This window comes from Astatotilapia calliptera, chromosome 12 (assembly GCF_964374335.1).
Source record: "Astatotilapia calliptera chromosome 12, fAstCal68.1, whole genome shotgun sequence".
Taxonomy (NCBI): Eukaryota; Metazoa; Chordata; class Actinopteri; order Cichliformes; family Cichlidae; genus Astatotilapia; species Astatotilapia calliptera.
The window spans coordinates 5,137,069-5,160,901 of record NC_137433.1 but is presented as its reverse complement, the minus strand read 5'-3'; the positions used below and the strand labels follow the sequence as shown (position 1 = coordinate 5,160,901).

At 39.3% G+C, this 23,833-nt stretch overlaps 1 protein-coding gene and 1 long non-coding RNA gene across 10 annotated transcripts; one reads left to right on the top strand and one right to left on the bottom strand.

Annotated features, from left to right (window-relative positions):
- Window positions 1–56: 56 nt before the first annotated feature.
- tango2 (transport and golgi organization 2 homolog (Drosophila)) lies at window positions 57–20,087 on the top strand. Of its 8 annotated transcripts, none has more exons than XM_080308749.1 (10): window positions 264–291; window positions 1,323–1,437; window positions 1,943–2,065; window positions 9,003–9,091; window positions 10,795–10,914; window positions 11,053–11,170; window positions 17,391–17,458; window positions 17,643–17,796; window positions 18,697–18,801; window positions 19,158–20,087. In XM_080308749.1, exons 3-10 carry the CDS (start codon window positions 2,010–2,012, stop codon window positions 19,276–19,278), a joined length of 831 nt encoding a protein of 276 aa, XP_080164875.1. In that variant the 5' UTR covers window positions 264–291; window positions 1,323–1,437; window positions 1,943–2,009; the 3' UTR covers window positions 19,279–20,087. The 8 variants fall into 8 exon arrangements, with proteins under 8 accessions (XP_026043509.1, XP_080164876.1, XP_026043508.1 ...); XM_080308752.1 differs by having other exon boundaries at window positions 266–291; window positions 17,646–17,796; XM_026187724.2 differs by lacking the exons at window positions 264–291; window positions 1,323–1,437 and adding an exon at window positions 57–247.
- Window positions 20,088–21,320: 1,233 nt separating this feature from the next.
- LOC145432445 (uncharacterized) lies at window positions 21,321–22,873 on the bottom strand. 2 transcript variants are annotated; one of them, XR_013912743.1, is made up of 4 exons: window positions 22,723–22,873; window positions 22,204–22,323; window positions 21,860–21,918; window positions 21,321–21,680 (listed from the first exon to the last, which is right to left on the bottom strand). It is a non-coding gene; the product is annotated as an uncharacterized LOC145432445 (long non-coding RNA). The 2 variants fall into 2 exon arrangements; XR_013912742.1 differs by having other exon boundaries at window positions 22,204–22,873.
- Window positions 22,874–23,833: the final 960 nt, after the last annotated feature.

Below are 23,833 nucleotides of genomic sequence, written 5' to 3'. Positions count from 1 at the left end.
ACTAATGCTTTTATTTTGAAAATAATGTTAACTAAACCGGAAACCTCATTGCTTCCGTTTACTGCGAGCTTGGCTGTTCGTGTTTTGTAAAATGACCAATCATACTGGAATACTGAGCATATGCGCTTGTTTTATGTATGTAAATGCAGAGGCGGGCGGGGTTAAGGTCACGTCACAGATAATAACCGGTCACGTCGGATTTTTAGCCTTATGAAACGACTGAAGACTCAAATCGAGGTCACTCTTTGTGAGTACTTCCTTTTAGCTGTCAACACCGAGTGTTGAGGGGTGGTGAGTACAACTAGGCGACACAACAGCAGTGTAGAAAACCGATAAGCCAGATATCATTTGTAGTATATTGTTTCGCACACAGCTAAGTTTGGGTAGGTAGCTAAAGTTTGCTGGGTCGGTGTCCTCGTTATACTGTTAACTATTACTAAGCTAACGTTAGCTAGTTATGTGTAGGTGAAGTTATCCTGGAACTAATCGTTCAACTAACCATATTACTCGACTAATATTTTGTCTGTGGATATGCTACTCAGCTAGTTCGTTGCTGTCTATCAAATATTAATGTCCTGCGACAATGCTAGTCGCTCGTGTCCTCGTATCATTCAAAATGTGTAGTTGATGTCAACTGTGACAAGTTGTCACAACCCTCTAGCTTCATAATACCAGCTGATTATTGGGGTCGGACTAGCGAGTCATTAAATGCCATTGTGACATATGGCTAAGTTTACGACTCTACTCAATTGCTACCTTTGCACTCATTACAGTTAGGATACTGTAGCTGAATGACTTGTATCCCAGTCCTTCTGAATGTGGTGCAGGACATGACCACACAATATACTGCAAAGACTGTAATAAAATGTGATTAGCTTGTTCTATAAAGGGAAACCGTTTTTCTTCCACATATAAACTAGGTGCTGAGTGAACGCAGACAGAAAAAAAAACTTTTGGGTGCTGTGTTCTAAGTCTGGAAACAATGTATTCATAAAGTTTTCAGAACTTTATTCGCCTCAAAATGACGAAATAAAAACGTAGAAAATATGTTAATTAAGAAAACGTGAATATCACATTAACCTTGTTTTATTAGAGGTGTGTCACCTGGGATATATTTCCAGGCTTATACATAGATGTTTGTATTTAATTTACAAACTGTCGGTGGAATAAATCATGAGTCTGGGTGGGGATCCCCTTGGCAGGTTGAACGTCTTTGCCAACTGCAGTAGTCTATATTGTCTATTTTCTGGTCACTCACTCTTGTCGCTTTCAGGCGATGAGAGGACTTGGTTTGCTCAGGTTAGAAATCTTTTTTCTCATAGTCTGATATGAGGAACCTCCTTCTGCCTGCCATCTGGGCCATAAACCCGATATCATTGGAGTACTGCAGTGATGAGCGTCCTTCTGAAGGTTCTCTCATCTCCACACAGAATTTCAGTAAGAACGACCACTGGGTCACTTCTACTAAAGTCCCTGCTCTTTTGGTTGATTGGATGGCCTGCTAGTTCAAAAGTTTCAAGAGTCCTGTTTATTCCAAACTGCTTTCATTTAAGAAATATAAAGGCCATTCTGTTCTTTGGAATTTTCCCTGCAGCAAAATGCTTAGCATGCTTTGCAATGCTGCACTGTTTCTGATCACTGCAGGAATTCTGACTTACCCTGGTTTTTGCTTTGACGTGCATCATCAGGCATGAGACTTTATATAGGCAGGTGCCTTTCCAAATCTAGTCTGGTTAATTAAATTTACCACAATTTATCAGTCAAGATTTTGAAACACTTCAAGGGAAATCAAGAGAAATAGGAGTTAAAGTACACAAGGAGGTTTTTTTTTCTTTCATTAGTCGTTTTTGTTTTTGCTGTGATATCACAAGGTGTGGGAATTAGATTGTTTGTTTTCTTTAAAGGGTATTCAGAATAACTCCTATATTCTTTTCTTTGTCAGGTATGGCTGAGATTTAGAGGCAGATGTGAACCAAGTGAAAGCCCTGCCATCAATCCCCAGCACATCCATGTGTATAATTTTCTTCAAGTTTGACCCCCGGCCTGCATCCAAAAATGCCTACAGGTAAGGCAGTTAAGTCATGCATTAAATATACAAGGACTCGAAGCAAGTTCTTGATAAACAATAGAGCTGTCTCATATGACTGTAGGTAATAAAGCAAAAACAAGGTAAGCACAAAAAACAGGTATCAGCAAACCCTCTCGAGGCATTGTCAGCCACAGAACTGCACACTCTGAGCAGAGATTTTAGTATCTTGCCTAAGGACACTCCAGCAGAGACTCTAAGTGCAATATTACTCTCCTAACCTCGTAAATCAAGTGTGTAGCAGCAAGTGGAGAAACATTGTGGTTATGTTAATGTTATTGCCATCTCTGTGCGCTATGTTTTAGGGGGCGAGGTGATAAAAACTCTATAGAACATTTATGTTCTCATGCAGATTTATTATGCAACTGTTTGGGCCAGTTTTAATATTTTACTTAGAGCATATTTCTCAAAATTCATAGTTAACATGCAGCTACCAAACTCTTGCAATGTTTTTTCACATCTTTGCTGTGATTCCCTCACAAAGCCGGATACTCCCTGCAGCTAGGAAAGTTAGAAACAGCCTCTCTACCAATTTTATGAAAGCACTGACTCTTTGTGCAACCTCCGTGTGCCCTACCCAGCAGTAAATGCTAACTTCTTTTAGTGAACAGCACAGATCGGTGTAGTACAAGCAGTCAGTGTGAGTTACAGCCTGATGGTATGTGGAGCCCCAGCTTATTATAATCCCCCAGAGCTTGAGAGCAAGCTCTCTGCCAGGCCATTGTCCATCTTTGTCCTTCCCTCTGGGAGTCTGACCTCACCTAAGGAGATCACAGCAGAGGTGTGTTATGAGTACTGACTCAGACCTGAACCTGGGGAAAGGTGAAACGCACTGTGTCCTAATGCAGCATCATGTCTGCTATTTATAGACTGTACTGGCTGCAGAAGCAGTTTCTTTTTCTCAGGCGAATGTGTAAATCAAAAGGAATATGCAGCATGCTAAGATAAAATTGGATTGAAGGCAGAATTAAAGTTTCATTAAGTGCAATTATTATAGCGCTCACAGCACAAAATGACAGGAATGGATCTGCGGGAGTTAAATGGGTTAATATTCCACACAAATGACTCGCTGATTACCCTCATGCTGAGATCTCTGTATTCAGAAATGCAATTTCTAGTCTCCACTGTGTTTTTCTTCACCAGCTGCTCAGAACAAAAGCACTGCAGCAGTCCACCAAATAGCATTGCAGTATGATTTTGACCTGGATATATTGTATCACTTCTCATTAAATGGTAAATGGTAAATGGCCTGCATTTGTATAGCGCTTTTCTAGTCCCTAAGGACCCCAAAGCGCTTCACACTACATTCAGTCATTCACCCATTCACACACACATTCACACACTGGCGATGGCAAGCTACATTGTAGCCACAGCTGCCCTGGGGCACACTGACAGAGGCGAGGCTGCCGGACACTGGCGCCACTGGGCCCTCTGACCACCACCAGTAGGCAAACACGGGGTTAGTATCTTGCCCAAGGATATTTGGCATGCAGCCAGGAGGCAGCCTGGGATCGAACCACCGACCTTCTGATTAGTGGCTGACCTGGTTAGTCATTTAAACATAATATAAAAGTGCCACTTACAATCCCTTTAACCAAAAGATGATGCTGATGTACTAAACAAACAGCATAATGGCAGCCCTTCATAGAGCTTTTTGTAATAGTTCTTTATCTCATGTTGCTCATGGCTCTTTGCAAGTAAATTATAGTATATGATAAATAGATTGGTTCTTATATAGCACTTCTGTACTCTATTTGAGCACTAAAAGAAGAATACAACATGTCTCATTCACCCCACATTCATATAAGCACTTTCTTCTATTTCTAAGTGCTTAGAAAACCACCAACCCTCTGATCAGTAAATTACCTGTCCCACCTCCTGAGCTGGAGCCACCCCTAAGCATGTATTCATGATGTAAGCATGTTGACACTGTAACTGAACAGCAAATAAAATAATTGATCCTCTTGGGATAAGGTCACTATATACGATGGCAGCATGCCTGTTAGGTCATCACTCTGACACAACCTTAAATGTCTCGACAACAATTGAAGATGTCCATGCTTTTGGTGACTTTCGTTATCTCCAGAGGATGATAATGAAAGTCTAGTGACTTTGGTGATTCCTTTATCTTTCTAGACCCACCATGAGGTTAACATTAACATGCCTTGGTGTAAATTTATCAAAGGCTCAGGAAATTATCCCATGGGAGCCACATGTGTTTGGATACATAAGTCACTGTGTTAGTTGAATAGAAAGAAATCAAAGTTGAGTGTCAATGAGCTTTGATAGCTCTTTCCTTACCACTGTGCCTCCTACATGATCCAGCTGGCTGACTCACGCTGTGATCCGAGCAACTTGCATGGGATTTGCCCCTCAGGATGCAAAAGCAGATGCTCTCTTCCTGTGTAGCATCATTAGTGTTAGCTTTGTTTTCAGGAGCAGTGGTGGCTCATAAAGCACCATGGGAACGGGCTGTCATTAGCCTTTGATACACAGAGGTCGACCCCTGTTATGTCATTTGGCCTTATTTGTTTGCTTTTAACAAGATGCAAGCTCCTATGTTGAAGGAATAATAGGAAGACCATTAGAAGCTTAGGAATAAAACATACATTTGCAGGTTCTGATGCATTTCACTGACCTCTGTGGCTTTTAATGATTTGTAATCATATGACAGCAGTCTTTACCTCAATACATCTAAAGATGAAGTTATAAAATTGCTTGAAATATTTAAAAATATTGAATGAAATGCAGTGGTTTACAAGCAGTTTAAACCCTATATTTATTGGAAATGGCACAAAAACTAAATAAAACCAAACCTTTTTTTAATGTATGGCATTTTTTTAAAGTCAGTGCCAGCAACAAGCAATACTTTCCAAAAAAGTTGGGACAGGGAATGTTTACATCTGTCCTTAATTTAGTTTAGTTATTTATTTATTTATTTGACTGTCAGAGACCATGAACAAAAGCATTCATCTCTTAGGAGGAGTGATGCTTTATAACAGATTTAGCTACTAGCTCATTTCCATCTGCTGTCCCTGGGGAGGCAGATGCAATAGTAAATATGACATACAAATATATATCCAAGCAACTCGATATAAAAAGGATTATATTATCAAGCAAACATACTCAGACTAACAGCCCCATCCCCCTTGCTCCCACCACACACTGAGATTTAAATTGTGCATGTTTGGGGGGCACATATATATACAGTCATGAAGAAGAAATGTTGTCATGGAACTCAGTCTAAATGCACCTGGTGATTCAGTAGCTTGTAGAACCACCTTTAGCAGCTATAACTTAAAGTCATAGTTTTCTGTATGACTTTTATCAGTCTCTCACATCATTGTGAAGGAATTGTGGCCAACTTTTCTTTACAATATTGCTTTAGTTCTTTGAGATTTGTGGGCATTCGCTTATGCACAACTCTCTTAAGGACCTGCTACATACAGGTCTGGACCATTTCAGCACATTGATTCTTTTCTTTTTCAGCCATTCTGTTGAAGATTTGCTGCTGTGCTTGAGATCATTGTCTTGTTGGATGTTAGATGGAGGGGTTTTTTGGTTTGTTTTTTAAAGGTGACAATGGCCAGACATCTACACTGTAGTCTTGTTTATCTGAAGGACATTGTTTCAGAAGCCTTGGGATTTAGGAGGAAGAGGCTTTCTCCTGGAAACCTTTTCAGACACCCATACTCTGAGTGGTAGCACTTGGGTTTTCTGCAGTTTCTTTAAGCATTGCATCGTCTGACGTTGGGGTGACTTTGCAGCTCCCCAACTCTTGGTAACATTGCGGCATTGTATTAACACATATCTGAATGCTCCAGACCAACAAACAGTTAAAACGTCCACATTTATAGAGGCGCTCACAGTTTCTGAAGAACAGTTAGACAATTGGAGTGGTGTAGTTAGCAGCACCTCCTATTACTTACCCTCTTCAATCATATGAAACAATAGAGTAGTACTTAGTTACAGGTTTTCTAACCGTGGAGATGCTATTAAACGATTTCTATAAGCAGGCTAGACATCTGAGTGAAAAATTGCTTGTAAAAACATAACATTTTTTTATATTTCATTTCATACTGCCCCAAAAGTTTTTGATAGGTGACTACAGATAGGCAAGCTCTTTCACAGCAAAGCCCTGCTGCTGTATACAGAGATTTCTCCAGAGATTTTTTGAATCATTTTAATAATATTCTGTGCCATAGATAATTCTACATAGTTTGGCATTAAGATGTATTGAAATGCTTTATCTGTATTTTCAATGCATCTTTTCACAATACGAAGCCACTCCCCATATGTACTTAAAAATAAGACAGATGCTTTTTATTTGTTTATGTTATTAATTTGCTGCTATAGTGCAGATTATTTTATTACGCAAATTGCATGAAATAGAGAGGTTACCTTTTTCATCAAGGAACAGAGTCAATGTTTACTGTTTTTCATAATATCTGAGTAGGAAAGATGGGCTGTGTGAAGCTGTGTGATTGTTGGGTCTTAACTGCTAAGTGAGGACATACTAGCCCACTACAAAAATGACAAAAAGGGACCCGTGAATAAAGGCACATGTTAGAACAGGTGTTGCATTAGATACAGGTCACAATACAGTGTTTTGCTGTTAATGGTTGTGAGCATAATGGCGTCATTACAATCTGATTCACTCCGAATAATAATAAACTGTAGGTCAAAGTTTAGTGCAGCGCTTAACTGACAGACAGTCTGTGTCAGACTTAAGAGTCCCATTGAAGGGGATTTATTGGAAATCAGATCACACTCTTGTTCAGGCTATTCGCTCTTGTTTGCAGCAGTAAATGTTTGTCTCGTAGCCTTGCTTCGACAATAAAAAACAAATTTAAAATGGAATAAAACACCTGCAGAGGTTACGTGCATGTGGCAGACACAGCCAGCTTTGCAAAATGAGATTGAGATAAGATGATTTACTTGTAAAATACTATTTCAAATTGTTTTAACCCCTTAATAGCCTGCTTTTTCTCCGCTTTAGGTAGCTCCTAACAGCAGTGGGGTTATCCAACACTTGATTCAAGCTATTTGATAGTTACAGAGTTTAATAGTCATAAACTCTCATTTATGTGGCTGTGTCAGTACTTAGAGATGCTCATGCATATTTCTCCAAAATTCAACCTGGTCTATTTCAAATGTTCAGAATCTTTGAGCTCTTCATTCTAAATATTTACAATACAATAATATGTATTGTATTCTAGTTTCTTTGTTTGTTTTTTAAGATTCAAAGTGTTTTCAGTTGTTTCTAAAAATGAATAAAACCACAAAGCCAAAGGCATTGGAGTCATTTCATAAAAAACATCAGTGATTTCCTCCCACGAGTTACATGGTCTCAAAATACATAAGAGTGGATGGGAATTTGTTGCTTGTTGCTCAAGAATTTGGCTTCAGATTGTGAAACTTGGAGCTGGTGTAAAATTGATTTTCTTGCAAAATTTCACATGACTAGCTGCTCTAGTTGGGAAATAGTAATGAAACACCATACTTCAACCCCATCCCACGTACTACAGGGATCTGTAACTGTTCATCCGTCCATCAATCCATCCATTTACTACTGCTTATACGAGTTCAGGTTGCAGGGCCATCAATGTAACCAGAGACCAGTGTCCAATCCACACAAGACACTAAAATCCTATGTCTCCTCCTGTGGTTGATGGGCCCACAGGAGGACGGACCTATGGAGTTTCTTTGGGCTTGCTTTTCCTATCCTGGGCCTCATTCCAGGATGAGACCCCTGTGACTCAAATCCAACCACTGCAAGAAGGTTACAATTCATTTTTGCACGTCTTCATTAAATAAACCTGTTTTATATGGAGGGACTCAATCATATCCAAAAGCCTGCTGTATATGGATAAATTCTCCAAACTTGAGCTCCTGACTCTATTGCCTTTTGCTTTTTTCAGTTACATTCCTTTTGATCCTCTTTACTTTGGTCATCTTCAAAGAAACACCTTCTCTTTGCAGCCTTGACCCTTTATATTCTCTCCTCTGGCTCCTGCTCAATCAATTTAGAAAATGAGATGCTTAACGTGAGTGCTTCTGGTTGTATCTGAGGACTTTATTATACTGAAAATGTGAAAGTTGCACTGTAACAGTCTGGGAGCTTATTTTTTACACTGACCTTCTGGCCATAAACCACAAACGCTTACTGTTTTCATCATTACAGATGCTGTATGTATATATGTACTGTAATTATATAAGTCTCTAGTGGATAATAGTAGCATATGTTCTTACCTTCATGTTAAGATCAAATGAATTAGACTCACCATATGATAGAAATATTCTTTTTTTTTTCTTTTCTTTTTTTTTAAATAAATGTCCCATAGGCGAGAGAGGGAGAAAGCTGGATGAAAACAGCAAGAAGAAAGATCAAAAAGTGAGCAAAAAGTGTAGTGGACATGTGATTAGAGTCAACAAAAGATATACAAAGCCAGTGTCGATTGGTTTGCCTACATTCACTGATGATGATTTCACATAAATAAGCATATATTGATATATATTGATATCAAATGTGGATTCCCAGCCCTTAGGATAATGTTATGTTATGTTATGTTATGTTATGTTATGTTGAATACCATGCATTTGTGTGCGATTGTCAGTCCAGGAGGTTGGACAGAGAGATGATAGAGAGACTGTATAGGAGCACGAAGAACCAGGTGAGCAAATAGGCAGGTAATGAGGTTAGGTGAGAAAACAGCTCTATTTCTAGTTTGCATCTTGTCCAGGTGTATGGAGTGGCAGGGTGGTTCTTAGGCACTACAACAGGTCATCCAACTAAATGAATTGCTTTTTAACGTTGTAATGCAATGTTGTAATTGTATTGTAAAGGCATTGTATGCATGGCATTATGATTGGGGGCTGAGCCCCCTTTACAAGTTTTAACCTGTTATGTTCTCAGGCTAATTTTGGCTGCAAACAGAGATGAGTTCTACAACAGGCCATCCAAAGCTGCAGACTTCTGGGGGGCCAGCAATGAGATCCTCAGTGGTAAGCCTGTACATATACACTTGAGACCACCAGTCAAGCTTTTCACTAAACAGCAGTAATTTCTAAAGCTAAAGCTAACACAAATTAGTGAAAAACTTTCTTGTATGTTTTGTGTAAACGTGTCTGTTAGAATTTAATTGCTTATTTTGATTAATATATGCAAGGTTGGTTGGCTTTTTAGTACTGCTTAACAAACTTTACCTGTAAGAATAAAGAGCTTTCATTAATCAAGGAAAAATCCCTTTCCTTCACCTCAAAAATCCATCGCAGAACATCCCCACCCACAGCAAACTACATTTAATTGACTGATGTTCAATACACATTATGGCTAATCAGAAAAAATCAGTCTTCTGTTTTTCTGCTGAGGGAAGAAATGGTGCCATATCCTCGTTGTTCGCCAGTCTCCTCTCCCCTTTGTAATAGAGGGGTCAGAACTCGACTAGTGGGTTCTTAATTGATGGCTGTTTTTATGCAATGTGACAGGAATAAATGGCTCTGTCTTATCTGCAGGGCTGGGGGATGAACGGGGCGTGAGTGTGGTGGGTGGGTAGCAGTAGGGCCCTGAAGGAGACGTAGCATGGCGAGAAGGGAAGTAAGCTATTGGTCCCAGTGGAATTTAGCTAGCTTTCCATCCACCCTCAGAGGAATTAGACCATTTGGCTCTCGAGGTCACTGACTGTATAAGTGGACCTGTCTTTATTGATCACCAGGAAGTGCTGCAAATTTGCAGGGCCTGACATTCTTTGTGTCAACTGGAGGAGAGGGATGTAGAAAGAAAACATTCATTTACTGATGGACTAAAATAATTCCTGCCATCACTCTTATGAGATTTCATTCCAATTGGACAACATCTTGAAGGTTATATAAGTTTTATACTTCCTCTGATTGTGATGTCAGTGACACAGAAAAAAATATTTTCTATTTGTGCATCTTAATGTGGACTAGATTTCTTACTGCCACTCAGTCTATCTACTATATGAAACAAGCTATTTAAGCCGCTCTCCCTTTGAGACTGCTCTCCCTTCAAACCTAATTTCTTTTGATTGGCAGTTTCTTCCAAACAGAAGGTTTTGCACAGTTGGGGGGCGGGGCTCCTGTGTTCACAGCCAGAGCTGTGTGCCTAAAATGGTCATATTTGGGATATCCACTGCATATAGAACTATGACCACACACACACACTGACGTTTTGAAACTTTGTCTACTTTTAATATCCACATTTTTAACATTTGTGCAAACAGCATGATGTCAAATAGGTAAAAGCATAATAAGACCATTTCAAAAATAATATGTAATATATATTTGCTACTAATATCAGAGAAACTTCAAATTTCCATTACTAATTATTTATTCTTTTTTCTCTTTTTATTATTTATTAACATTTTTCTAACTGTTGAATTCTTTCCCTTTCACATCTTTTGCATATTGCATGAATTTATGTGTTTTTTCTCAAACTAGCACTTAGCTGCAGTGAATAATTAAAAAGTCTGTTTGCCATATGATTAGTGACAAATGACCTAGTTCTTTCTTGAGTTAATCATTCGTTACCCATCATTTGTTCTTGTTAAGGAAAACTGGCATGCAAAAGAAGCAGGGTATACTGAAGAATCTCTGTTATTATCCGTTAAAATCGAGTCATACTCTTTTCATGTGAGGTCTGATGCCCCTCTCTTTTTAAAAATACATTGTAACTCTGTGTTTATCAGGCCTGGACTTGGAGCTAGGGAAGGAAGGGGGGTCATGGCTGGGGATCAGCAAGAGGGGCAAGCTGGCTGCCATCACCAACTACATGGAGGGACGTCCTAACCCTGATGCACAAGGACGAGGTAATCAGCCATGAAAATGTCCCAAGTGCCCCTTTACAGCCTCAGTGTCTAGAATCCATGTGATAATATAACTGATTCTAAGGAATAAGTAGTACACATACATTACATACATTTCTTATTACGTTTGCTAATTTGCAGGATTTCTAGTGTCTCACTATTTAATGGACAAGGATCAGGACAGCTACTCCTACCTGAAGAAGGTGTCGTCAGAAGGCCACCTGTACAATGGGTTTAACCTCATCACAGCTGAGTTCAAGTGAGTAAAACGTGTTGTGAAATCCATCTGCATATTTTCTATGCACTGATAAAGCTGATTCAAATAAGTATATCCATCATGTGGATGTTTACACTAACATTTAAAAACAGACGCTATCCACTGTTGCATTTCATAAGATGAAATATTTTCCAGAGTGAGAAGAAATATGCAAAATAGCCACACTAGGCTGTATAATGTGTGTCTTCTCACAATCTAAACAGTAAAGGAGTCTCTTTTTTTTTTTTTTTTTTTTTTTTACTGGGCTTTAACTTTGTTCCTCTGAATTTTGGCCTTACCACGGAAAGAAAACCACAAAAGCAACATCTTCATCTTTGGAGTGCCAGCCAGGCAGAACTGAAAAGACACTGAGCTGCGAACGAGCCAGCATTAAAATTCCAAAGGAACACCTGTTCATATTTCAGGGCTATAAACAAAGAAACTCTAGACAGCATAAAAAATAACGAAGGCTTTTTCCCCTCCCATGTGCTTCACAAGCCTGACTTGACTGAATTTGATGATAAGCATAGAAAAGAAAGAAAATGGGCTCAGTGCACACTCGGATAGCTGTCAGGTTGTCGGCCCATGTAGAGAGCTGCAATATAGTGAAGCCATACTGTTGTTAGGGAGCTGGAGCATAGTGTAGCTGATGTAAAGGCAATATTACCTGAAATTACAAAAATGTGTAACATAAAAAGTTTGCTATAAAGTGTTGACGCTTGATGCTGTGCTGCTGATGGTAGAGAAACCGCTCCTGACGGGAGTACAGCCAGCTCTCCTGCTGATAACATTATGACTGCACCTGCCCAAAGGAAAGCGGGGGAAAGGAGAGTTCAGAGGTTAAAAGTTGTATCTCTGTTGGAGAAGAAAAAGTGGACTTTTCCTCCTCTTAACATAGCCTGAAGTAGTTTGTTATCCCCAAAAGAGCTTTCAGGATAGAGAAATATTTTGTTTTTCATATTATTTTCTTTGCCACCTAATAATTTCTACCAACTCCAATATAATGGATAAGGTGCTACTTTTTGAAACAGTATTGTAGGTTGGAAACATCTTCTGTGGCTTTGGTATTGCAAGTTTCAGCAATACAACTGAAAGACTTAAACATATCTCTGTAATGTAGTGGCTCATTCAAAGCTAAGCTTATTTATAGGGCAATATTTTATATGAATTATGAATACAGTTCTGCCAAATATCAACGTTTTTGATCAATATATATTTACCACATGCAGAAACCAATGTCACTCCTACATTTGTGATCGTGGTGTATTCATTTTTAAAATGGCATAATAATAGTAGCACACATTGGCACGACAATGCACAAAGTGATGTATTTTAGATTGTTTGCACTATACTGAGATTCACTGTGTCTCAGTACCATCAATATATTAGGCTACATTCTGTGAAAGCATCATATGAGTTACTGTGGGACTCCTATCGTGCTGTTTGGCTGCTGAGCTTTAAGGTATACTGCAACTCTGGTTCACTTTAAATATAGTTAGCTAGACCTTTTTTGCTTCTCACGCTAATAATTTTCACATCATTTTTTTAAAGTATTTTGCATCTGAGAGACTAGATTTCCCAATCTCAGCAGACTTTGCACCTCAAACTGTGAAGAAAGCCACAAGAGTTCAGCATACCACTGAACCGAGTGAAATACGCACATGTGAGATTCCAAACAAACATGTATTCTTAAAGGTCTGTGTATATACTTGTGTATACCTGCACAAAAAGTCAGCTACTTGGAGCTTTATTTTCAGAAGTGTCGGTATCATCTGAGCCTTTGAAAGCTTTTTTTCCTTTTTCTTTTTTTAACCTAGGGGCAACCGTATGACATTATCTAGGTGGCTTAGCTGCTATTTTTGATCAGCTCAGAATATGCAGATGTCCCTGTTAAAACCAGGGGCAGCAGTTACATATGCACAATCTTTTTTTAGTAAGCACCATCATTACCAGCCTGTTTGTTATCCACTGCAATGTGCCCAGCTGCCCTGAGGAAATAAGGCATTTGGTTTCTTTCCGAATCAATAACTGCTGGTGGATTGACAGTAGCTTTACATGACAATTAGAGGCTTTTGGTTTCATCTGTAAGCACAGGCGTGATTTACGATGTGGCGACTGGTGGCAGTGGGGTCAAGATGTGCCACCTTCTTTGTGTAAGTCTCATCACTCTTTACAGATACATGAGAGCAAAACTGTACACTTAACATACAAACTATTTGATAATTTATTTATTGCTGCTTATTAATGGAGAAGTCTCACCAGGAATATTCTTTAATCATGTTGGATTGGATTGTGCATGAATAATTTGGTCTGTGGCAGCCTTGTATTTAAAGAAATGTCTACTGGGCCTCACAGTCGTGAAGCTAATGCCATATATATTTAAATTTTGATCTGACTCAGATATTCTCAGCTTGATGCTCTCGAGGCTCCATATCCAACACTTCATCTGACTTGTCTATAGCTCTGGTTTTTGATCCCACTTTAAGTCGCTCTTGCTTTAAAGTCAATGCCCAGAGATTATCCATTTTATTAAATATGTGCTCTGATGTTTGCCCGCAAAGAAATGCCTCCCTAATATGCACTTTCAGTTTGGCTGTTTAAAAAAAAAAAAAAAAAAACAACTTTAGAAAGTGGTTCGATCTTATTGCCTCAAACCCTGTGTTGTAATTCTTGGCAGAAACTTGTTCGGGCTCAAAAAGAAACACAGCGGGGCAGCAGATACGCACATTCCACAGTATCAGGGGCGGATGAACTCTCAACATTTTAAAGAAACTGTACTGTGAGGATTTGTTTTTCTTCTCTCCAAAGTGCTTGTAACATCGCCTCTTGGGAAATCATATTCTGTTTTAGAAGAACAGAAGATGAGATTCTCCTGAGTGGATTACAATAAATAGCACTGCATGATTCACTCCAGATGTCTAAAAATTGCCATACAAATTTAAATGATGTTAATTTTTGCTCTCTGATTGTTTGCATGGTTGTATGCACAGCCTTTTTCTATCAGATGGGAGGTCTGAATTACAATACATCACTGGTATAATATGAATATTTGAAGTTCCATGTTTCCATACAGTATATGAATGTTTTACTAAGAACTACATCTGTCATGTATCTCTTTTCAATCAACATGGTGCCATCAGACTGACTAGAAATAGTTCCTTGCATTTTTACAGAAACATATTGCCAAAGCCAAAGTTGGAATCACTGATGGTGACTAGGCGAGATGTAGGAACACGTCCTATTCAATGATTTGCTGATAAATCCCAAAGTTTCTGTCTGCTATGATTATTTTTTTCCCTCAAAAATTACCTGAATTTCTTGAAAGCTCACTCAACCATCTCAGCCAACTACACTACAGCTGGTGATGCTCTGCAGCCTCAATATAGAGGACTCTTCATTAGAATACTTCTCAGCTAGCATACTGATTAACTCTCTGACTGAGATCTGAAAAAGCCTGTTTTTGACTCTTCCCTCTTTGTTCTCGCTTTGCCCGATGGTCCCGACCTCCTGCTGTTCCCTCATCTCAGCCCAAATAAACCCACGGCACACCTGATGGGACTTTCAACATTTTAGCCAGTTTCAAACAGCACAAATGGAACTCTCTCTCCATAAATCCTCCACCTGCTGCCACCATGGTCAATTTGATTTGATATCACACGCAAAGTGTGTAGATAGAGCCAGGCTGTTGAGGTATTGTTGAGTGAAGACCTCAATACCAAGACAAAATACTAGTTCAGACAATTTCATTTTTGCAGAGCAGACAAATAAAGGCTTCTCTCTCAGGTTACAGTGCCATCTGGTTCTCATTGACTGGCTACCATGTGCGTGCTTGGATGAGCGGTCACTGCTTTCGCCTTGAGTGAATATTGGCCAGTGCTGATGTGTTTATAGTTGTTGGTTTAAGAAACCATGCTCAGTTCACACCACAATACACCACAACAACCCCACACCATCACCACTTTACACACCATCCACCCATTCACACACTGGTGGAGGCAAGCTACAGTTGTAGCCACAGCTGCCCTGGGGCAGACTGACAGAAGCGAGGCTGCCATATCATGCCATTGGCCCTTCTGGCCCACACCAGTAGGTGAAGTGTCTTGCCCAAGGACACAACGACTGAGACTGTCCGAGCCGGGGCTCGAACCGGCAACCTTCCGATTGCAAGGCGAACTCCCAACTCTTGAGCCAACGATCGCCTCGATGAGCATTCGGATGGGGTCGGCAACTCCAGGCCTCGAGGGCCGGTGTCCTGCAGGTTTTAGATGTGTCCTTGATCCAACACAGCTGATTCAAATGGCTAAATTACCTCCTCAGCATGTCTTGTAGTTCTCCAAAGGCCTGGTAATGAACTAATCATTTAATTCGGGTGTGTTGACCCAGGTGATATCTAAAACCTGCAGGACACCGACCCTCAAGGCCTGGAGCTACCCACCCCTGTCTTACACCATTATGTTTGTGTACCCAGCCTGACTTAAGACAATGCTTTTCACCACATCATCATGTCAAACTAAGTTATTGGGGAATTTATCATTTTTATCGACTTTAATAAGAAAATTAACACCATAAACTAAAATTTCAGTTCATATGTAGGAGGAACATAAGCGCAGTATTTACACCTTTTTTGAAGCAGTCAGCTTTGAGTCCTTACTCCTTTCAGACTTGTTTGAGCTAACTGAAAAGCCTAAAAAAAAAGATCTGATTTTGCAGGCACACAGCCCCATCAAAAATGGACATTTGAAGATTGGAAAACCAAGCCTGTTCTGATGGATCTTCTGTTCCACTGAGGCTGGCATGTCCGACAAGCATGTTTTTGTTTTTAAAATCAATTATTACCTAAATGTCAGGCTGATAGCATTGGCAAGCTTCTGTTTATTTTCCCTTGGGACGTCATATTCATTTGACTTAGCTGGACTCCTGGTTGTCCACATTCCACCTGCACAGGCTCTAAGCCCCACTAGTGGAGACAAACCCACAGTCTGAGAACCCCAGATGTAGGGGATGATTATGTAAATCAGATCAACATGGTGCTAAATCTGAAGGAAATGCTCAACATCTTGGGCAGTCCATGAAGAGAGGAAATGAGGGTGTGAATTATATTGTTCATGTTCCTGTAGAGCAAAATATAACTAACCACCTACAACTAAGAGATTTTTCAGCATTGTTTAACTGACCTGTTTTAATTGGTTATTCTGTAAATGATCAGAAATAGTTTCTTTCAGGCAAGTGAAGTTGAGAAAAATGTAGTCAGTTGAAATATTTGTTGTTGTTTTTTTGTTGAAAAACCAAGCAGGCTCATTTGATTATCAAAGCCGTTACAAAATAATGTTCTTTCAATTTACTAATTCATTAATAGACTTGTTTTTCTCAACGTGACATGAAATCTTTGTTAATAATGGCAAATATTCTCAGCTTGTGGTGCTAACAGGTCAGACCAAAGGCTGTCTAATATGTACTTTGGCTTTTAAAACTATTTAGTAAATGTATTTGCAGAGTAAAAGCCCAGCAGCATATTGTGCCCTTGTCTTGCCAGCTCTCAACTGGGAAACTTTCCAAGTCAGATGTTGAAACAGTGTTGCACCACATTTGAGATTGACTGATGCCACTGGTATTGCTGTCATAAAACTGACATCAAAAAAACGAATTCCACTACTGGTTCAAAGGCTTCGATCATAATTTATTATTCACTCTCCTGTACCAAGGCTGTGACAGATGCCCTTGATGTCGGATAGATTTTTTGCAGACTGAATAAATTCCCTCTAACTGAGGACTTTGCAAGGAGATCTAACACCGTAACTAAATGGCTTTTGTGGTAGTCAAGGGTATTTGCAGCACTAATTTTTACTTTGAGACCTTAATTTCACCCAGTTGTCCTTTGTGGATAACATCAAAATTGTTCTAGTGTGGTATAGTATTTTAACTTTCCCATTTGAATTGCGTCCAGCAATAACACAGGCTTCTTAATTCCTATTTTCCAGGGCTGCAAAGAAAATGCATCATTAAAAAATGCTATATGGTGCAGTTTGTTATTCTCTTTCACCCTCAGCGCTCATTTTCCATGTTTCCCTGAGGAATGCCCCTTTGAACTTTCTCTTTGCTCTATTTCGCTTTATTTCAATAGCCTCAAAGTCTTCTGACTCCTGACACAACAGTCATAATTAGACATAAACACGTTTGATTATCATAAAATGTCTAATTTCCCATCTTACTGTGTCCTCTCTAGAGCTAAACAAGACATTGTGTGTTACTATGGAAACAGAGGCAGCCCTGAACCCATCCATCTAAATCCAGGTCTGTGTTTTTAGTATGGTTGCTGTAGAAACCTTTCATACCTTTCCTCCTGGCCTATGGCTGGCTCATGTCAGTCTGACATTTCCGCAGTGAAATTGCTCTCAGATTGAAGAACACACCAGAAAGACGCTAGCAGAGCTTGCTAATGTTTAAATTTGTCTGTATTTATCTTGTTCCCCCTCAGCAGGAATCTACGGCTTGAGCAACTCGCTGCTGGATACTCCATGGAAGAAACTGCTGAAAGGCAAGCAACACTTCACCAGCGTCGTCAGCGACCAGACGCTCTCTTGTGATGGGCTGGTGCAAGAGCTGCTCAGTGTCCTTAATAATGAGGAGCTGTAAGTTCACAAACACCCACTTAAATCTCATTCAGCTGCAGTGCATTTTAAATTGTGTGAATGTAGGAGATGCCACTGAAAAAGCCTGATACTCTGCTCATGACCTGCTCTATGTCCTGAGCTACAGCCACCCCACCCCAACAACAGAAGCGACTGTTGTTGTTATTTTGCACTATCAGAGTAAAAGTGAATTGAATCATTCACTTTTACTCATTGACTATAGATTACCCATAGATGTGAATGTCAGTGCATTTGAGCTCTGTGCCAGACTGTCAACCTGACATAGGCTCCAGTCCCCCGGTGACCCTGAAACGGATAAGCTGAAGGGGATGGATGGATTGATATATAAGATAAACAGGTGCAATCAATTGAAGCATAATTTAAGAAGAGGGTGAAGGGTGTTGTCTAATAGACCAATAGACATCCCTGTCAGTACCAGAGCCCGCTCAGCGTGGTTGACAAATTTGACACTAAATTAATTTTTATTGCTTTAGTTAACTAAAATATTTTCCATATCTAGTTTTAGTTTTTAATTTAGTTTAATATACTTTAATAATCTTGCACAGCTTTGAAGACCCTCAAATGAAATTCAGATATAAGGGTCGCTGTGAGGAGATCCAGCACATTAATCGGTCACACATGGAAGGTGGTTAGAACGGGACTTGCAGGGAGCGATCACCAATAGCACTCAGCTAGAATCACTGCATTTGGTATAATCTGACCCAAGTTTCCATGCAGACACCCATACACTTAAAGGGTATTGGTGGATTTTATGGATCGCTCAGAAATGGGATTTGCTTCAAGAGCAATAAATAATGAAAAAAGTATTAATGCATGTGCAATTAAAACCCGACACGCTTTCTAAAGTTATCTGTTTTGTTGTTGTTGTTGTTTTAACAGGAACACACCTGATCCAATTCAGGAGACTCAGGGTGATGGTTATAGCAAGTCCATGATCCAGGCTCTGTCAGCCGTGTGTGTTCGCTCCCCTCATTATGGAACAAGGTCAGAGCCTTCCTCACTCACCAGATATCATTTCTCTCTCACCTCCTTATGTGTTCACTGGTGGTGACTGACACTGCTGTGCTAGACAGCAAGATCACAGAACAGTGAACTCTTGGCACACAAAAAAAATCCCCAGTGTAATCAATCCTCCACAGCAATGAAACACTGGATTATTGGGTACAGACACTCTCTTGTAGCCAAAAGGTCAGAGGGTTAGTCCTTTCCAAAGCTATCAAAACATCATTTAGCAGGGCAGCGGCAAACAGTGTCTGAAAAGTGACTTTTCATAACCACTGTCATACTTATTAGATATTAAATTTACAATTGTTTTCTTCTCTGTATTGTTATCCATTCAGAACCAATACAATTATCCTGATAGATGCAGAAGGGAATGTGATCTTCACAGAGCGCACCATGCTTGACTGTGACACAACCAAATGGAGCACCAGTTCTTTCCAGTTCAAACTGCAGGAGTGAAGACACAATGGAGGAAACCTACTCTGTGCCTTTCTGCATAATCTCTCCTTCCGTTACCTTTTCCTCACCATCTCCTTCAGCTGAGCCTCATGTGACCGCAAAGACTCATCAGCACTTTTTTTTATTCAGCTAGTCACTAGCTGCCTCGTTAACATCAGTTTCATATATTTCTTACTTTTGATTTAATTTAAAGATGTATGCTAATTTTTTAAAAAAAGCAAAGATGCCAAAGGACATTTAGAGTTTTGTAGAGGAAAATATTTTACCTACATGTCATGAACCTTCTCAAAAATTATAGCTTGAATGTAATTTGGTAAATATAAGATTGGTGTGATGCCATTTTCTGTCATGAACGCTAGACATTGTGGCCCTTTCACACACATGGCAAAAGACAGGAGATGATCTGTGTTAGGCACATTACATGCAGTACGTTATGACTGGTTCTGACATTAGTGGTTTTAAATACAGCTTGTCTGGGTGAAGTGTAGAAAAGCTCGTCTGCGGTGCATGAATACATGCTTTTTGGTGTCCGATGTAACCTTCCATCCATGATTTACATTTTATGCTCTATTTTCAGGCTGCAGGCTAAATTGGCATCCTATGACAAGTCCTAGGGTCACATATATTTTTCTAGAAGATTTAAGTTCACACGAGTCATCACCAGGATTACTGGCTACTTTGTAAGTTTCTGATTACCCTTTCATTGGTGTTTAGGTAATTTTGCGTCACAGCATCAAATGTTTCAATGCACTGTTAAATGCACTGGATCTTGAAAAAACAGCCTGAAAATAAATAACAGTTTATCCAAACACCTCTCTTTTTGATTGTTGCATTATGATTACGGATACAAAATAACTGTCAGGAGCCATGTGCTCACACACATATCAGTATAGGCCTAGGAAGCTGGCTCCGCTGCTTCCTGTATGACTCTAGGATTTACCCACATGCAGGTGACGTATGAGTAATGTATTTATTAATGTGAAGAAAGCTTTTTGTAACCAGATTGAACCCATGGTTAATTTGACTTCTGTTCCCTAAAAAAAAAGAGTTCAAACTTGATATGATTTGTGAGTAATATGTACATATGTATTTTGATCTTTTGTTAGTTTTTTCCATTTAAAATCTCCCTATGGTCATTTAACCAGTATCCCTGGTTTGCAGTGTTATGCCATTGTATGTTCTTTAGCTGACCTGCAACTGTTTTCAAACAGTGACCCCTCCTGCCTGTGTGGAATATTGCACCCTTCAGGATGTACCTGAACATTTGGTGTATTTAAAGATTACCTTCTTATTTTTTTAACCAGCAGAATGGGCACTGGTATCTTCACATCAATGTTTTAAAGCAATACAGCATCTAAAGAGGTGTAGAGGAGTATAAATCTAGACAAGTACAAATAGAATACCAGTGGCACAGCATTAAAAAATAATGGGTTTTTTTTATCTGATTAATTTCAGCTGTGAAACAAATTTGTGGTTGTATTACCATCACTCCATGTTTATAGGCTGTATGTAAACATCTTTATAGTTTTCTTCATATACTGTGTGCTGTAAGCATCCACCAGTCCCAGAATTAGCACTCTCTGCTAAAGGCAGCAAGAGTCCACTCGACAAAACCAAAGCATGTTTTGTAAGATTTTGCATCACTGATTAAATATATCTGAATTTATTGATTCATGCAGGAGGTGTGTAGCACATGCTCACTTTAATGTTATGTTATAATTTGGTTGCTCTTCCCATTTTTAAAAACATTATCCTTTTTTAATGCTTGTCGGCTACCCCTTGTAGTCAAAGTGTGCATAAAGGGATTTCACGCAATATCAGGAGTTTCAAAAACGTGAACCATCCCACTGGATGGTTCACATTATGTGAAAATGGGGGAGGGGGGATTCCAGTTATTCAATGGGACGTCGTTTGTAAACTGAATGATGCTGGAATTAGTAGCAACATTTTTCCACATTTAGCTCAAAGCCTTATTAAAAACATGTTTTTTCAAGTCATTTTTCACAATATTCAAATTTCCAAAGAGGAATTGGAAAATGTTCTTTCCCTGAAAATGTCTTTTACTGAAGCTGCATCTATCCTCTCCATCTCAAGGCCTACTCTGTAAGACTATTATAACAAGTAAGTTATACAGTCGCTTACATTTAATGCTTCATTGAGCTGTATGTTTAAGTGTAGAAGAAAACCAAAGATCAAAGACGACACAGTTCAGTGCCAGTTAGCAAAGATGATGCATTTTGTCCTTTGGATGTATCATATTGCTGGTCTCTGTCAGCCTCTGTGGACCTTCACCACCATCTGCACCACGCACGAGGGCTTGAGCCCATATTCAGATAGAGATGCAGAGTCGTTCACCAATAGCTTCCCAGCGACAGTCAGCCGGACTTCAGCCATAAGATATCCTACACACACAACAGAGGACAGAGATGAACCTCACAAAATATTTAAACATGTCAAAAACTATTATGTCAGGTTCCCTGAACACCACTGAAGATGCACACATTTTAAACACACTCCTGTGTCCAAAACTCCTTAGCAGTGACAACAAAGTTAATATTTCAAAATCATCCTCAGTGCACACCTTTTCCCCCACTGTGGTCAAGATGCTCTTAGCTGTTTGGTTCCTCCTGCTCAGGATTTCTTCAGAGGAAAAAAGGAAACAAAAAGCAGTTTTAAAAGTTTTTTTGTTGGTGGTGTTTTTGACTTTCAAGCTCAATCAAAGCAGAAAAAGACTTCAAAACAAATTCAATTGAATGGATGGGTATAATCTTCCATTGAAAGCCAGCAAGAAATAACAGTTTTTTAGAGAGTTTTGGTCATCATACACATAACAGCAATCACTGCGTTTGCAATATAATCTGTGACTATTATGAAAGTAACATACATAACTTGAAAAGCTAAAATCAATCATAACATTAAGCTCACCTTGTTTTTGTGGAGAAGGTGATCAGGCTTTTTCTTCACGTCCTGAGACCAGGTGCACTGGATCATCACCAGCTTGTATCTTCATCCTTTTTCACTCAGTGAAGTCTTTCTCTTTGTTCCCTTTGCAACAGAAAACTACTGTGTGATCACAGGTGAAGTTAGGGATATTTTTCCTGTGCAGTTTTTATAGTGCTTCATTTGGTGAAGCTGTTGATCCACTTTGATCTCAAAGGATCTCGACGGTGGAAAAAAGTAATATTTCTCCTTACCATTAGGCTAAATATAGATATAACAATTTATAATATGTCAGCAGCATCCCCATAAGGGAGGTCTCCCTGTAGTGTCCCGAATGCAGATCCATTGTGATAAGAGAGAATGGATCAGATTTGAATGTCCTCTGTAAAGTGTGCACAGCAGTAAATGGACAGCCGTTTGAATTCTGCTTGCAGTGTTTGAGGGAATGGGAGAGTCCACGGCCTTGGAAAGACTGCTGTGAAAATCACTAAAAACACTACAAACCTGCCCAGATAACCTTTGGTTCATTGGAGGAAGTCCACGGATGTCCTTCTATCCGTCCCTGTCTCACCTCCTGGTTGAGTACAGCAAGTGGAATTGTAAATTTGTTGTTTGTCCTCGATGTAAGGTAAAGTTATGTTTTCTATGCCTGAAGAGCTATACTAAATGTATTTTTTTAAAGCGACTTCTGTGTACCATGCTCCAGCGGTGTAGCTGTATGGCAGAAGAAATAATGACAGAGACACAAAGCTTCCAAGTTTTACTTTTGATGTGGGAGTGCCTTATTTGTAATAATGTACCATGCTGTGTTTTTTAATTCCCTTTTTATAATTCTCTATCTCTCTAATTCTCTCCAAATCAAATATAATTAGTGTTGGGTTCTATTGATGAGAAATTTGCTACTAAATGTGATCTTTACAGCTGCATTATGTCTGAATCATAATGATAATAAACCTGAAAAATGTAATTCATTCATAAATGTGAAATATAGTTAATCATACATTATGTTATTACTCATTCCTTAAGATTTAGTTATTTTATGTTGACCTGTCATTGTCTGCTGCTTCTTTAGCATTAGCTTGATGGCATTAATCACTTGTGCTATTCAGGCATTTTTTCCGTGTTTTTTTTTGTTAGCTTTATGATGACTGCTATTTTTTCTTCTAAATTGTTTAAGGAAATCAATGTCTATTTTATTAAAACCTTGTTATGCTTAATAAACAGTTAGGGTGTAAAGCATGCATGTTACAAGCACGTAGATGCTTTTATTTACAGTTTGTCATTGGTTTCTTCTGCTTGTGCAGTTTTCCAGCCACCTTCTTCCCGTGCAGCACACAGTCCCAACATGATCAGATGATGCAGAACAGCCGTGTGGGTCAGCATCCCCTGACACCACACCCTGAACCCACCAGCCAAAGCCCTCCCTGCAGCTGAGCCACAAACCACATATTATCTCATTTAGAAAAATGTTTTGAGTAACTGACAAAACACGTAGTTAAGATTAATTTTTAGGGGTTTTGTTGGTTTTATAAACAGTTTAGTTTGAAACACACTGAATAATTCATTAACTACATTTTAAAAATCTGAAAAGCACTGTGGCGGGGCAGGGCCGTGC

Excerpts from the sequence above, each read along its gene's own strand:
- tango2 (XM_026187724.2), top strand. The coding sequence starts at position 2,010 with ATGTGTATAATTTTCTTCAAGTTTGACCCCCGGCCTGCATCCAAAAAT. Across the intron at positions 17,797-18,696 it reads GTCCTTAATAATGAGGAGCT|GAACACACCTGATCCAATTC; the intron begins GTAAGTTCACAA and ends TTGTTTTAACAG. Across the intron at positions 18,802-19,157 it reads TCCCCTCATTATGGAACAAG|AACCAATACAATTATCCTGA; the intron begins GTCAGAGCCTTC and ends TTATCCATTCAG.